The sequence below is a fragment of the Cicer arietinum genome, chromosome 6, assembly GCF_000331145.2.
Source record: "Cicer arietinum cultivar CDC Frontier isolate Library 1 chromosome 6, Cicar.CDCFrontier_v2.0, whole genome shotgun sequence".
Lineage (NCBI taxonomy): Eukaryota > Viridiplantae > Streptophyta > Magnoliopsida > Fabales > Fabaceae > Cicer > Cicer arietinum.
This window is the reverse complement of record NC_021165.2, coordinates 4,514,153-4,528,641: the sequence shown is the minus strand read 5'-3', so window position 1 is coordinate 4,528,641 and position 14,489 is coordinate 4,514,153. Positions and strand designations below refer to the sequence as shown.

At 28.8% G+C, this 14,489-nt stretch overlaps 3 protein-coding genes across 3 annotated transcripts; all 3 read left to right on the top strand.

Moving 5' to 3' along the window:
- Positions 1–392: 392 nt before the first annotated feature.
- On the top strand, positions 393–2,140 carry LOC101508778 (uncharacterized; the record flags this gene model as incomplete). The annotated part of the gene is made up of 3 exons (XM_004503774.4): positions 393–504; positions 1,251–1,408; positions 1,908–2,140. Coding segments are annotated over 3 exons (288 nt in total), but the record flags the coding sequence as incomplete, so codon positions are not given.
- Positions 2,141–8,538: 6,398 nt separating this feature from the next.
- On the top strand, positions 8,539–10,881 carry LOC101497634 (RING-H2 finger protein ATL20-like). The gene is made up of 2 exons (XM_004503563.4): positions 8,539–9,363; positions 10,346–10,881. Exons 1-2 carry the CDS (start codon positions 8,628–8,630, stop codon positions 10,795–10,797), a joined length of 1,188 nt encoding a protein of 395 aa, XP_004503620.1. The 5' UTR covers positions 8,539–8,627; the 3' UTR covers positions 10,798–10,881.
- Positions 10,882–11,231: 350 nt separating this feature from the next.
- On the top strand, positions 11,232–14,254 carry LOC101497311 (putative RING-H2 finger protein ATL21B). The gene is made up of 2 exons (XM_004503562.4): positions 11,232–12,550; positions 13,736–14,254. The coding sequence occupies exons 1-2, from the start codon at positions 11,794–11,796 to the stop codon at positions 14,215–14,217; spliced, it is 1,239 nt and encodes a 412-aa protein (XP_004503619.1). The 5' UTR covers positions 11,232–11,793; the 3' UTR covers positions 14,218–14,254.
- Positions 14,255–14,489: the final 235 nt, after the last annotated feature.

The following is a 14,489-nucleotide window of genomic DNA, read 5'->3' as shown; positions in this document are numbered from 1 at the left end:
ACATTGACTTTTATGTATTTTTTCTATTTAATATATTTTATTTTATTAATATATATATATTTTTTTATTGATATAACATTTCTTCAATTGTCAACAAAACAAGGCAATAGATAGCAGAATTTCAATGATACAACAATCTTTTAAAGGAGAAAAATAATTTCCTTGTCCCATCTCCATCTATTCTGTATATAAATTGTAAAATAAGATATATTAAAATAAAAAAAATTGAAAAGAGAATATAATAAAAAATATCTATTTTTCTTTTTGAAATTTTTGAATTTTTATAATGGTGTAGGATTATTAGGTTTACAAGGAATGAGAGGTTAATATAATAATATAATTGGAGCTTTACAAGGACATTTTGGAGAGGTGTGTGTTGTGTTCGATTCTGAAATCGCAGTTTTGTTTTGTCTTGTTTGAAGTTTCAACAACCGGGTGGAGGTGCTCACGCTTTGAAGAGAATCCCTCGCATCAAGTTCCCCAACAGGCACCATAAATCCTCTGGTTCATTCCTCTCTCTCATCAATTTCTTATTCTTTTTCTTCGAGGACTTTTAGTATTTCATTCATCGTTATGTAGCCCTAGTTTCTATGATGTATATTGCGATGCTATGTTGTTATATACCGATTCTATTCTAAACAAACTCTTTACTGTTTTTTTCTTCTCAAAAATATCATTTTACATCAATGTTTTCACAATCACAGCTATAGGAATACCCAGTTGAGTTTCAAACAATAAGGTTCGGTATTAGGAATGATTAGTTTCTCATTAATTATTTTTTATTTTATTTTATTTTGGATCTTTGTTTAATCTAGGCCTTCATTTTGATTTTGCTGTGATTGATAAAGTATCTAATGAATTTACTAAATTTTTGACTCTTTATCAACGTTGTCAATTGTGTATCCGGTTTGTTCAAATTTCGTTACACTACACTGTTATAGAGCCACTATTCGGCAACACTTTATACTAAATAGTATATTACAAAGATTTGTTCAAAATTTGCTATGCTATAGCACGGCTATAGTTATTATTTGACAACACTGCTTTCCATAGAGCCTTATAAATTATTATATAACATTGGTTGATCCTTGTACTCAATCTACCCGTTGAGGCGGGGGTTTGCTAAATTTTTGTTAATGTTATATGTGATGATTGGTATAGTTGGATTTTGAGATGAATGACAGAATGTTTCCCAAATTATTTATGGGTTGAATATAAGTAAATTTCCAATTATTGAAATTTCATTGCAGGTTCTACCTCTGAGACTCATGTTTCGCCGTCAACAAGCGGTGGTAGTTTATCATTCTTTTCAAGTTCAAAAGCTTCAACAACGACTACATTAGGAGGAAAGGCCTCTCTTCAGCCCAAAAGAACTCCAGTGACCAACGAAGAGATTGAGGCAGTTTTGGTATGTAAAATCTCCTTGTTAGTGCTACATCATTGATGTTTCCTGATTACACTTGTTATTTGTTATGCTCATAAATTAACTCATTCATGGACTAACAAAAGTTCAGAATCCTACTTATCCCGCCAATTGCATGAGCTACTATTAGACTTCTACAAATTGAATATTCTCATGGAGAAAGAAGAATACTTTTTCTCCAGGAGTATGCATGCATTTTCTTCAGACTCATGCATTGTTGTCAAATAGCCGCTATAGCACAGCGGAATTTGAACAAATCGCTACTGCTCCGTGATATGCAATTGACAACATTGCATTCATGTTTCTTTTCTCTTGGTTACTTCTGTTTTTTTGTAAATAAGAATCTTTTCCGTATTTACTTTGGCCTTTTTGGGATAGCTGAGGTGTGCAATCTTTTCATCTTGCATCATGAACATTGTTCTAGGTGTTCTTTATTTTTAGTCTTATTACTACTTACTAATTGAAACTTCTGAACTTTTGGCAGTTGGGTGGCTGCTTCTAATCGATTGTTCTGAAAACAAACTACATGAATATTTTTTCTGTGGCTTTGATTCATCAAAGTTCACCTACGGGTCCTTTTTCATTTTGTTACTTGGGTGTTACTATGTTTTAAGCAAATTATTGATTTGATTGTCTGTCAATAATGCAATCCAATCAGGATTGAAATTGGAGACTATATTATCTACCAATTTAATCATTACTTCTCTTATTAACCAATTTATCTAGACATAACTTGTATTAGTCTCTTGTAATATCTCTATTCTCTGCTAACTATTCAAAATAGCTATATAGTGACCTAAAAAAATATATTAATGTGGATTAAGGTAGCCATCCCAAACAAATTTTTGTAACAATTAGAATATAGGTTTAAAATATGTTAGAGTGAGGCAGTTAGTAATAGAGGAATGGTAAGGATAATACATGCTGAGAGCTATAGACAATTTTTTTTTAATTATTTATTTTATTTTATAAATAACTAAGGATATTTTAGTTAGGACGGTTTACAAATTGGAAGTCATTTTGTTCTCTTTCAAATCCTCTCAGTTAATATTGGAGGAAGAAATTGTAGAGTGGATTTTTTTTTTAATCTCTTCGTTTTCTCTCTCTCCCTCTCAAACTTCCTACTCATGTGACATTTTTAAATACATATTTTTTCATTAAAGTTCTTCTCCCTCTTTTCTTTCATTTTCCACCCCCTCCCTTTCAAACTTATTCCTCAAATTTGAAGTGAGAGATTTTTTTTAAAAATATATTCAAGGGAAATATTATCATGTGTCCTTAGCACTTGCTAGGATACTATATTTTTATTGGAAATTGTGCACTATTATTCAAATTCCCCTCATCTCTCCCTTTTCCTTCATCATTTTCAAACAAACTGTTAAAAGAACTCAAGTAGTAAACGGCTAATGGTTGAGTTGTATTCTGTTGCTTTTTTTTTTTTTTTTTTTTTTTTTTCTGATTGAATTTTGGGTTAGCTTATTGTGGAAATATTGTTTCACATATTTGGAGGGAAGTACCAATGTTGCTAGTGTGTTTTCCATATTGTCCTAAGACTGACATAAAATATTCATGAGGTGTGATAAAAGTTTGACATCGTAACCTTAAACAATAAACAATGAAGTTTAAATGCATTCCAAAATAATTGTACAATGATTATTTAATTAATATTAATTTCACCCTTAGCCTTTAAAATTTTATTTTAGTCTTAAATTTTTTCATCTTTGAAAAACAAACTTTCTTTTTTTTATTCAAGTTTCTTTTAAATTTGCGTCTTTAATTTTTTTAAGTTAAAATACTTTTTTTTTATTAAAGATACGGATAAAAATTGAATGAAACCCTTAAATGAATTTCCGATAGTTTAGTCTCTATATTTACAAATAGAGATGCATTGGTTTGTCTAAAAAAACACTCTGAGATTGAACTCCATTAACATTAGTAAAATAAGATTCTACCCCTTATGGACATAATCTTGGGGAATTAAGTTTTCGTGTTGTGCATCTTTGAACATTTTTACCCTAACATTTGTGTTGGGTTTGATTTTTGGTTGTTTCATATTAAAAAAATATATGCTGTCACTCCTTTTAATAAGTTTTTTATTTTATGTAATTAGTTTCCACATTTACTATAAAAAAAAAAAAGTTTTAAATCGTAACATTATTAACATGAGTGGAAGAAAATGGATCCTTTAGTGTATAATCTAAAATTATTTTCATGATTCATTAGTCTATCGAAAATGGGATAAACTTTTTCTTTTTAAAATGATTTTGGATATATACCTACGGAAATAAACACATTTTATGTCGTTGGAAACTGCACTTTGAGAATGATATGTCATTGTGTAGAAATTTGAGAGTCAGTGAAATTGTTTCTAAATTAAAAAACCTTGTTAAGAGCTGTTTTTTTTGGGCACAAGAGGATTTTTTTGGGAAGTAGACTTGCTGCAATTCATGCATTCGGCGTGGTTGTTCAATTGTGATAACACTATTCAAATTGTAAGTTTATTCTTTAGTTTTATTATAAAAAAATGAACAATGCATTTTAGGATTTTCACAAGCACAATTAAAAGACATGATGTTGAAACTTTTTTGTTTTAGATATAGTTCGTTTTAGGAAGATATTGAATGCCTATTTAAGAAATACATTTAATAAAAAATAAGTCTGGTTTCAATCTCTTTTAGGTGTTTGTTTTGAAGGATATGAATTTCTTTTTTTCATTGGCTTGAAAATATAATCAATCACGACTCAGATGCTGAATCAAGTTTTGTCTTGCTTTTATGTTATGGTATTTTTGAAATGTTAAAAACAGTCAACTTTGAACAAAAAATACTTTGATATTTGAAACAATCTATAAAGTTTGGAGAGTCATGAAAGACCGTACAAATATGTTGAACACTCGTCATGTTTTAAATTCTCAAACACATGTCTCTATTTTTCCATCCTCTTGGTCTCTCACCAAAAGACCTTCTTACAAAATTAACGTAGATGCAACTGGACCAATGAATAATAAATGAAATGTTGGAGATTTATTCGTGATGTTAATGGCTTGATGATGAGAACAACCACTTGTTTTGAGACGCTTCCAGATTTTTATATTATGAAAACATTTGATTTGAAACTAGCTCTTCAGTTTATCCATGATATTGAATTTAAATAGGTTGTATATTGAATTTAAATGGGTTGTAATTGAAGGAGATTCTCTTGATGTGATTTGAGAAATATATGCAAAATCCAAAGATTTATTCTATTTTGGTTTGGTGATGGCTAATTGTCAAAAAATTAATAATTCTTTCCTTTTTTTCTTTAAATCTTGTTAAACAAATTGCTAATGTTTTTATCCGTCATTTAACTCGTTTTACATTAAATTTCACGATTGAGAATTCTTCTCTTATATTATATTTTTTATTTCAATCAATTTAACTATTTAATAGAACTCATTTTGCCTTTTTTTCTTTAAAATAAATCCTTAAAATTGAAAACCCACAAGGCTAATATATTGACCCCTTCATTTTGTATGTAGTTTTAATTTTGAATATAAATATCTAGATGTTGATAACATGCCCGGTTCTTATTTTTTTCCTTTAAAATATTGGGTTTGGATAAAGAAAAATTCAACATATTCGATTAAATAATTTTAATTACCTGGAAAACTAAATATCAAAGGATTTAAAACTTTAATATAACAAATTTATTCTTTTCTTACAATTATTTTAAATTTTATTTCTTTAATTAGTGTATATTTTGAGCACACCTGGAGAGAAGAGAACATGTTATAGTCAATCACTTAATTCCTGACTAACAAATCATTGACTTGACTAATTTTTTGGATTGATAATTAGGTCATTTATTAGCTAACAAAATTTCCATGGTAAATTAATCCACACAATTAATTATTATTATTTTTGTGTGCCCCAATTGACACTTCTCAAACGCTTGCGTTCAAAATCACTATATAAATCGTTATTGCATTCTCCATTTTGCCTCAAGATTACAACAACATTAACTAGTCCTCCCAAGTTTCGAATCTTATACACCTTTCGTTCATTCCTTTGATAAAATACTCAAAACTATATATCTAGTAAAACAAAAAAAAAAAGTTGCACCATGTTTGGTTGCCTTAAAATTGGAGCATCACATAAAGAGGTAAAATTAATAGAGCCACTAAAAGCAACAAAAGATGTATACAAATATGAATTAACGAAAAAGCAAACACTAGTGAAGAAAAGGGTTCGATTTGCGGATTCAGAACCTACCATTTTGGGAGAAGAAAAAGAATTTGAAAAAAGAAGATGTATTAGTAATGAATTAGGAGAAAAAGAAGGAATTAGAGTGAAGATCAAATTAACAAAGGAAGAAGCTGCTATATTATTATCAAAATGCAATGGGAGAGTTCTTGAATTGAAGGATGTTGCTCGTGAGCTTTTGTCAATTTCAGGTGACCGAGTCAGCATTATGTCCACTCTTGCAAACAATTTTTAAGGTTGTATATTTATTTGTTGATATTAATGATTTTTTTTATTGGTGAATTTGTTTTGGAAGAGGATTTTGTAAGTAGCTACGCATATAACACTTCTTTTGTGTTTCAACCTTTTATCACTAGATCAGTATTTCTTTTGGGACTAATTGATTCTAATTTGTTTTCCTATAAAAAAAAAACATAGTTCAACTAATTAAGCGTGATATTATAATGTTCTAAATTATCAGACACATGTAATTAAATTCGTGAATCGTATCACGTTAGCAATCACTGTATATAATCAACAAATTGAGCAAAGTTTTAAAATTGAAATAGAGAGGTTAAGGTTTCTAAGACCATGCACAATGCTTAAACGTGTACACTATCGTTGATTTATAATTTTTTTAATGTTATTACTTTATCGATAACTAATAAGATAATTCATTTGTTTTGAATTGTATGATAAAATTAGTTGTTGAACTAATTTAAAAATATAAAATCACGTAAAAATATATTTTTAATTAATATTTTAAAAAATTTAATTAAGACAACAAGAATAAAAATAGAATAAAAAATGAAATGTTGGAAATTATAAGTTACAACACTTTTTTAAGTAGCTTGTTAAAAAACGTTATAAGTTTTGAGAAAAACATATAAATTTGTAAGAAAAACAGTTATCAAACATGACTATTAATTTTAATGATATAAGTTATTTGCTATAAATATTTTTTTTGTGTTGCCAAACAAGCTCTAAAGGAATTCTATCAACATTTCTATATCATAATATTTTAAGAACACATTTATTTTAACACAATTTATTAAGTAGAGCCAAAAAATAAAATGAGAAAAAAGGTGTTGATATTTTCACATTTCTTAATAATTAAACACCCAAATTTATTCCTCCAAAATGGAATATGTATTTAAGCTATAAGTGCTAAATAGAAGAAGCAGCTCATGTTGTGGATGATAAGTACCCTTACTCCACAAACTAACGGTAATCTAAAAAATAAAGATCTTTTTCTAAGACAGTGATAGAGTTGAAAATATTGAACTTAAAATTCATTACAAATTAGATGAAATTTAGTTGTTCACAAATAAACCTAAAGAATATACTTAAACCAAACTACAAAAATATTAATTTTTCCCAATAAAAAGAGATTAAATGGAGTGGCATTCCGCACAAGAAGTAGTTGATAGAGGTGAGAATAGGTCAGGTCAGGCCAAACTTTGAAAGGTTTGAACTTGGCTTACAATTAACTTTTTAGACATAAGACATATCATAGTCATTTAAAAGTCTTATTCATATTAAAATATTTAAATGTTCTACTCATACCACATGATTAAACAATATCAATATCAATGTACATATTTATATATATTAAAAAAAAATTTTACTAACAAAACAATTTTAAAAAAAAAAAATCTGAAACAAACATCCTTTAAACCCTAAAACATAATTTTTGATTTCAAAGAATAGATTTTTTTTTTCTAAAACAAACGCATCCATTATTATCTCTCAAACAAATATGAAACGGCTATTGAGTGATTGACTAATTGAATGACTACCGAATATGGAACGACTACCAAATATGGAATGACTACTGATTGCCTAATTGATAGAATTTAAAATAAGAAATAATATTATTAATATTATAATAAAAAATAACATTAATAAATAATAAAATATATATAGGCCTAACAAGCTTTTTTATAAGTCCGAGTCTGACCTATTTAAATAAATAGGTTTTAAAAATAACTTGAGGCTAACATTTTTATTAAATAGGTCAGAGCACACCATAAGTAGGCCATACTATAAGCCTCGGACGGTCTAACCTATTCCTATCCCTAGTGGATGTACTCAAAATCAATTCAAGCTTTATATACTCTATTAGTATTTGATTGATTCCATTCTATATATACTAGTTTTCAAAGATCCCACAGTTTCCATTTTGTACTGGGTTTTTCAGGATCCTTAACTCATAACTTTTTGGTCTATTTAATCTTTCATGTAAGCACTTATTTGTTGTTTTTAATTAATGTAGTTTTTTCCTCATGTTTCTCCGGTAGAGAAATCTCCACCTTTGAAACCATTTTTTTATAACTAACTCCTATCAAATCAAAGGCTACAAATGGACTGCACCATAATGTTACGAGAGAGAATATGCTCTCGAGTTAGTTTTATAAAAATGATGTTCTTGAGACTTTGTGCATCTCGTGAACCAATGGCAAAAATCTAAATCATCTTTACATTATATCTCACAAAACTAGTCTAACACTACATTAGAGGATCCATATTTGACAGATATAAAAATAAATAGAGTGATGTGATATAAGAAAAAATCTATATAAAAAAATAATAATATGATAAGAAAAAATCTATATAAAAAAATGAGTTGTTGAATTGATATAAGAAAATTAATGGCAAATGTATACCCTACTTTTTATAAGATACTTAAAAAGCTAATATAATTATTACAAGTTGATTAAAAACAAATACTAGCTAGTATATATTTTTTTTACCAAAAAAACAAAGAGATATATTTGTATAAAGTAGAACATATTAATAGTCCAATATTTGACCGTTGAATGCATTTATAAAATCTGAAATTAAAAAAACAATGGAATTGTAGAATGAGTCAAATAAAAAACGAGGGCTCCGTGTTTATTTTGTTGTTTTGAATTCTCCATCCATGAGAATTAGAACATCATATTCTTAATCACACCTCCTCCATAGTAATAAAATTAATTAAAATGAGTACTTTACCGTCTTTAATTTCCTTATTCATCCTCATCTCAACAACTAAAAGCGACAAGTTCACACATGAAACAACATCATGCGAAACCTTTGGTCTTCCAATTCGATTCCCCTTTTCATTAAACCAATTAAATCAAACCAATATTCTATATAGTTACCCAGGCTTCGAACTCTCGTGTAGCAATAGAACCACCACCACCTTCAGCGAACCATTACTCACTCTCCCAAAATCCGTTGACTTTGTTGTTAAACGCATCTCTTATGTTGACCAAACAATTTGGGTCAACGATCCCGAAAAATGTCTCCCAAAACGTTTCATGTTTGATCATAATAATAGTTTTATGTTAAACCTTAAAGACTCACCCTTTCGATTGAGTGATTATTATACTTTTGTTAATTTCACATTCCTAAATTGTCCTTCAAATTCAATTGTATCATCTATAGTACCTCCCATAAGTTGTTTAAATTATGACAACAACGTTAATAATTCGGTTGTGGCTATGATGTCGGATCCTCCTTTTGGTACACCGTGGAGATCTTCGTGTGAATATATTTCGTCAGCTTATATACCGGTGAAAGATACGAATTGGTTGTTTTGGAGTGATTATGATTCTAATATACCGTTGCAGTGGGATAATCCTGATTGTAGAAATTGTGAAGCACGTGGAGGACGATGTGGATTTCTTGCTGACTATTCTTTTCGTATTTCTTGTTTCGATCTTCCCACCCAAGGTTATTTCATTCATTTCTTCAATTTTAGGACTATGTGCCTTCCTTTTATTTACTTCTAAAAAAATATCCAAATTTTGTATTAAAAAAATTACCATATCCTATTATTTCGATGGAAAAAAAAAACATTTACTCTTTAAAAGCATAAAAAACTGGTCAAATTACTATCCCTTAACTTACAAGATCGTTTTTGTCATTTTTCACATTTATAAAAGAAAATATAAAATGTACTTAATGTGTCTCTTTTATGTATGAATGTATCAAACTCTAATATTCTTCATTTGTATATGTTAGAAATATAAGAATTAGGGAAAAGATATTTGAAAACTAAGTAACTCTAACAAATTAACTAATTTATAACCATCCATTGAATCACTACTCTTAACATATTAGATAGATTAGTAGTATTAGTAAAAATATATTTAGAAAAATAATAATAAGTATATCTAATAATTTAATATTAGATAAATTAGTAGTATTAGTAAAAATATATTTTAAAAAATAATAATAAGTATATCTAATAATTTAAAGCGGGGTTTGTATTTTAAGACAATATTTTTCAAAGAGGCTTATATTTAGGAATAAAAATAGTAGTGCTATTTAATTTTAGTATAATGTTTTAAAATATTTTTGTCCATATTAATTTGACTAGCCTTTGAGATTTTTAAGGACTATATTGTTATTTTCTATTTCTTCTTAATGAGATAGATTTTAGTGGTTTTATCTAGACCAATTTGTGTATTTACTCTTATTTCAAATTAATATTTTTATAAATTTTCCTTTATTAAATGTTTGTATGAGAAAATAAAATAATTAGTTTAGTTTAAAAATCACTTTCTTTTAATTAACTCTTTTTTATTAAAAAAAATACTGAGTTGAGAATCTGCGCTATAAGTTATAATGTCCTATGGATCCTTATTAGATAGCTTCTTAATTTTATTTTTATTTTTGAAACACTAATTGTTGTTTTGGGGGCTTTATGTAGGTCTTTCAAGGAAAGTAAAGTATGGTTTAAGTATGGGTCTAGTTATACCTGGAGTCCTAGGTATCCTTGTGCTTACATGGATGCTATGCAACAAGAAAAATAGAGGTGATGAAGTACAACGTCAAACAGGCACTGAATTTTCAACCTTTACTATGCCGCACCCCCCAATTCTTGTTATGGGCCTTGATGGGCCAACGATAGAGAGATATCCCAAAACCCAACTTGGTGAAAGTGGAAGATTGCCAAGGCCCAATGACAATATTTGCTCTATATGTCTTTGTGAATATCAACCCAATGAGGTATTGAGGACCATCCCTGAGTGTAATCACTATTTTCATGCAAATTGTATAGATGGATGGCTCAAGACAAATGCTACTTGCCCTTTGTGTAGAAATTTACCAGAGAGATCTACTTCTTTTCCTTCGGTTTTGCCTCTATCTCCAACTTCTTAATAATTGTCATTGTAATTATTAATACTCACAATCAACTATGTTCGATATACATTAAACCAATTACATCAACTTTATTAACTTAAATATCTTTTATATTTAGGATCGGATATATATTATTTAACTACAATTCGAGTAGGTGATGTGAGTATTTTGGGGCTTAGCCCCTTTTGTTCATTAAAAAAAGTGTGAATTATTTATTCATTTAGCAAATTTTAAGGAATGTTATAAAGGTTTGTGGTGCTTACGGTGTACAACGTAGTGTTTTATACTGAAACAAAAGTAGTAAAAATTGAAATTATGGTAGTAAAATGATTGGTCAAAACCTTTCAAATGGTGGTTCTTGTGGGTTGGAACGAATTTTATAAAAATAAAAAATAAAAATCTTAATAAGGGAATAATGTTGAACTTGGAGTATGATATTGTGGCGATGGTGCAAAACACAAAGTGGTGATTAGGCGGACCAAATGATCAATACATCCCAAAAACAGCTGCAAGGTGGCAGTATGTGTTGTGTACTTGACCTTCAAATATACTAAGTATAAAAAAAGTACATCAAAAGTGGAAAATTCTATTATCAATCAAGGTTACAATATGATCAAACATATTATTTCTAGCTTACTTTTTACAAGTAAATCCAAGGGTCAACAAAACATATCATTAGGTGAAATGTCGACTTGGAAGACCGAAAATTTGTGAAAGAAATTTCTAAAGGCCAAGTGTTTGGTGATGGAAGCTAGCTTTGAGGTCATAAGTGACTCGCAATAACGTTTTTGGTCCATTCGTATTTTCTTACGTTATTGGTCAATTATTATTGTCCCATATTTCCAGCCAAGTAAGCTCGCTTTTCTATTCTATGAATTGACTTGTGTCGACAACTTACATTTAAATATTGACTTGTAGTGTTCTAGTTCCATTTCTACTCTAATTAAAGAAACCCCCCTTCACTCGTTTTTACACTTCAATTTTCACTCTTCTCTATCAAAGTCTTGAATTAAAATGGCTTCTTCGACTCTAATATACTACTATGTATTTTCTTATGTCTGTATTTTGCACCTTCAAAGTACTAAAGGGGAACAAACAATATGCAACACTTTATCATGTGGTGACATAGATATTGATTTTCCTTTCGGTTTAAAACAAGGAAATCAAGATAAGCGATGTAGCTATTATCCCAATCCAAGCTTCCAACTTTCATGTGACAACCAAAGCCAAACAATTCTCCACCTCCCAAAAACACGGGACTTAATAATTAAAAACATCGACTACAAGAACCAAAAAATTCAAGTCAACGACCCCGAAGGTTGTCTTCCAAAACGATTTTTATATGATTGGAACCTTATAGATTCACCTTTCCAATTAAACCCCGAAATTTATACGAGTAATATTTATAACCTCACTTTCCTTCGTTGCCCCTCAAACATAACCGAATCATCATCTCACTTGCCATTACCAATAATTTCTTGTCTAAGTGATAAAGAACATTCGAACTTGGCTTCGGTTGTACTAGTTTCATGGGCACCGCCTATTGATTCAACAACGTTGTCTAGACCGTACGATTGTGAGGTGATATCAACGGCTCTTGTTCCTCTACCGTGGATGGGTATGCCTATGTGGCCTGATCTTAATAGTGATGTTGAGTTGGTTTGGACCGAGCCCAGGTGTGAGAATTGTGCAATTAGTGGCCAAATTTGTGGGTTTTCTAAGGATGAAAAAACCCTTCAACTTGAATGTTTCCATAATCCCTCCAAGGAAGGTATGTTCTTCTTTCTTTTTCTATGGTTGTGATTACTTCCCAACAATACACTCACTTCAACGTTTTTTTTAATCGGTTCTGTGAAGTTGTCTTTGACCTATGGATTAATAGTTTAAAATTATTTATTATATTTTTATAAGTTTATTTAGATTGCATTTCAACGGGGTAGTTGAAAATTTGAAGGAATTAAAATTTTAAACAATTTAAATATTTCAATTAAAGTTATTTTTAAATTTTGTTGTTTTGAAAAAGAAAAAAAAAGTTACTCTTTCAAAATTGAACCATTTTAATAAATTTAAAAAAAGATTGGGAGAAAAATGAAAATTAGATTTAGACCAAAACTGAAATTTTGTAAACATTGAAGAACTATTTTGCAATATTAGGGACTGATTTGAACAAATTTAAGGACCAATTTGCAAAAAATATAAGAATTAATATGTAAATTTTGAAACATATAAGGTCAAAATTGTAAACTTATATAAATTATAGGACCAATTTATGATTTATATATACTATAAAGTAAAGAGATAATTGAAATTTTTAGATTTTAGGTGGTATTTAAAATTTTTTAAATTTAACTTTGACAAAATGTCTCATAAAATTTGTTTATTTTAAAATTTCTCTAAATTTATTATCCAAACAAAATAATTTATTTAACGAATTTGAATTCTCTTAAAAAAATATAATTTATTAAAAAAATTCTCTCATCCTAAGATGTTCGTATGTATATTAAATTTATTATGTTTAGGCCTTTTATGTTATTATAAATTGAAAAGGACCTAGGGAGTACCGGAGTAGTGACTTATTTATTATATTTTTATATGTTTTTAATGTTTTAAGAACAACTTATAATAAATTATTTTTAAGAAATTTAAGAATAATTTTAAAGACTATAAAAATTATTTCATTATAAAGACTAAATAGGAAAAATAATTATACTTGAACGATTAAATTTAAGAATAATTTCTTTACGATTTTCTAAAATTTTGTTGGAAATTTTGTTGGATATGGTCTGTTAGTTATGACATCTAATCATTTAATGTCATATTATTTTTTTATTTTAAATTAATTTTACGGTCGGAGAGCACGATCATTTATAAAATTTAAATGTCCCAAATATCGTTTTTATTTTTATTTTTTAACAAGTTGTCTCTAGCATTAATTTATATGACATGTTTGATACAGGTATCTCAAGAAGTGCAAAATATGGTATAGCTATAGGAGTGGGAATACCAGGACTGTTGTCCCTAATTGCCTTTTCTTGCTTTATATGTGGAAAGTTCAAGAGGACCCAATTTCATGTACAGAGGAGCACAAATCTTCCTACAGCAACAATAACATTAGAACCACTCCCTTCTCTTGTAATGGGCCTTGATAGGTCCACAATTGAAAAATATCCCAAAACTCTTCTTGGAGAGAGTGGCCGCTTATTGAAGCCCAATGACAACACTTGTTCAATTTGCTTATCTGAATATGAACCTAAAGACACATTGAGGAGTATCCCTGACTGCAACCATTATTTTCATGCTGCATGTATAGATGAGTGGCTCAAAATGAATGGTACATGCCCTATATGTAGGAATTCACCGGAGGGGTATTCTTCCACGCTTCTCCCTTCTTTTTCTTCGTTATCCTTCTCTTTGTCGCCATTGTCCTCTTCACGATAAATTGGTCCAAATTCAAGCAATATATTTTATGTAGATATATATTTTTTTTTTTTGACAGAGAATAGTGGTAAAGTATATGTATTAATACCATTGTAAACTTTTTTGCTTTTTGTTTAAAGAAATAAATGAAGACAGGACACTATTGTTTGAACATATGAAAAAATGAACCAAAAAATACTGTGTAATTAAAAACAAAATAAATTAGGCCATCAACTAAGCTCTGCATTGTATCATTCATTGATCAATAACATAGCATGCTCGACTATAAACCA

What these genes read in the sequence shown, in the direction of transcription:
- LOC101497634 (XM_004503563.4), top strand. Translation starts at nt 8,628, where the DNA reads ATGAGTACTTTACCGTCTTTAATTTCCTTATTCATCCTCATCTCAACA. An exon ending in TTTCGATCTTCCCACCCAAG is followed by an intron (nt 9,364 to 10,345) that starts GTTATTTCATTC and finishes GGCTTTATGTAG; the next exon opens with GTCTTTCAAGGAAAGTAAAG.
- LOC101497311 (XM_004503562.4), top strand. Translation starts at nt 11,794, where the DNA reads ATGGCTTCTTCGACTCTAATATACTACTATGTATTTTCTTATGTCTGT. An exon ending in CCATAATCCCTCCAAGGAAG is followed by an intron (nt 12,551 to 13,735) that starts GTATGTTCTTCT and finishes TGTTTGATACAG; the next exon opens with GTATCTCAAGAAGTGCAAAA.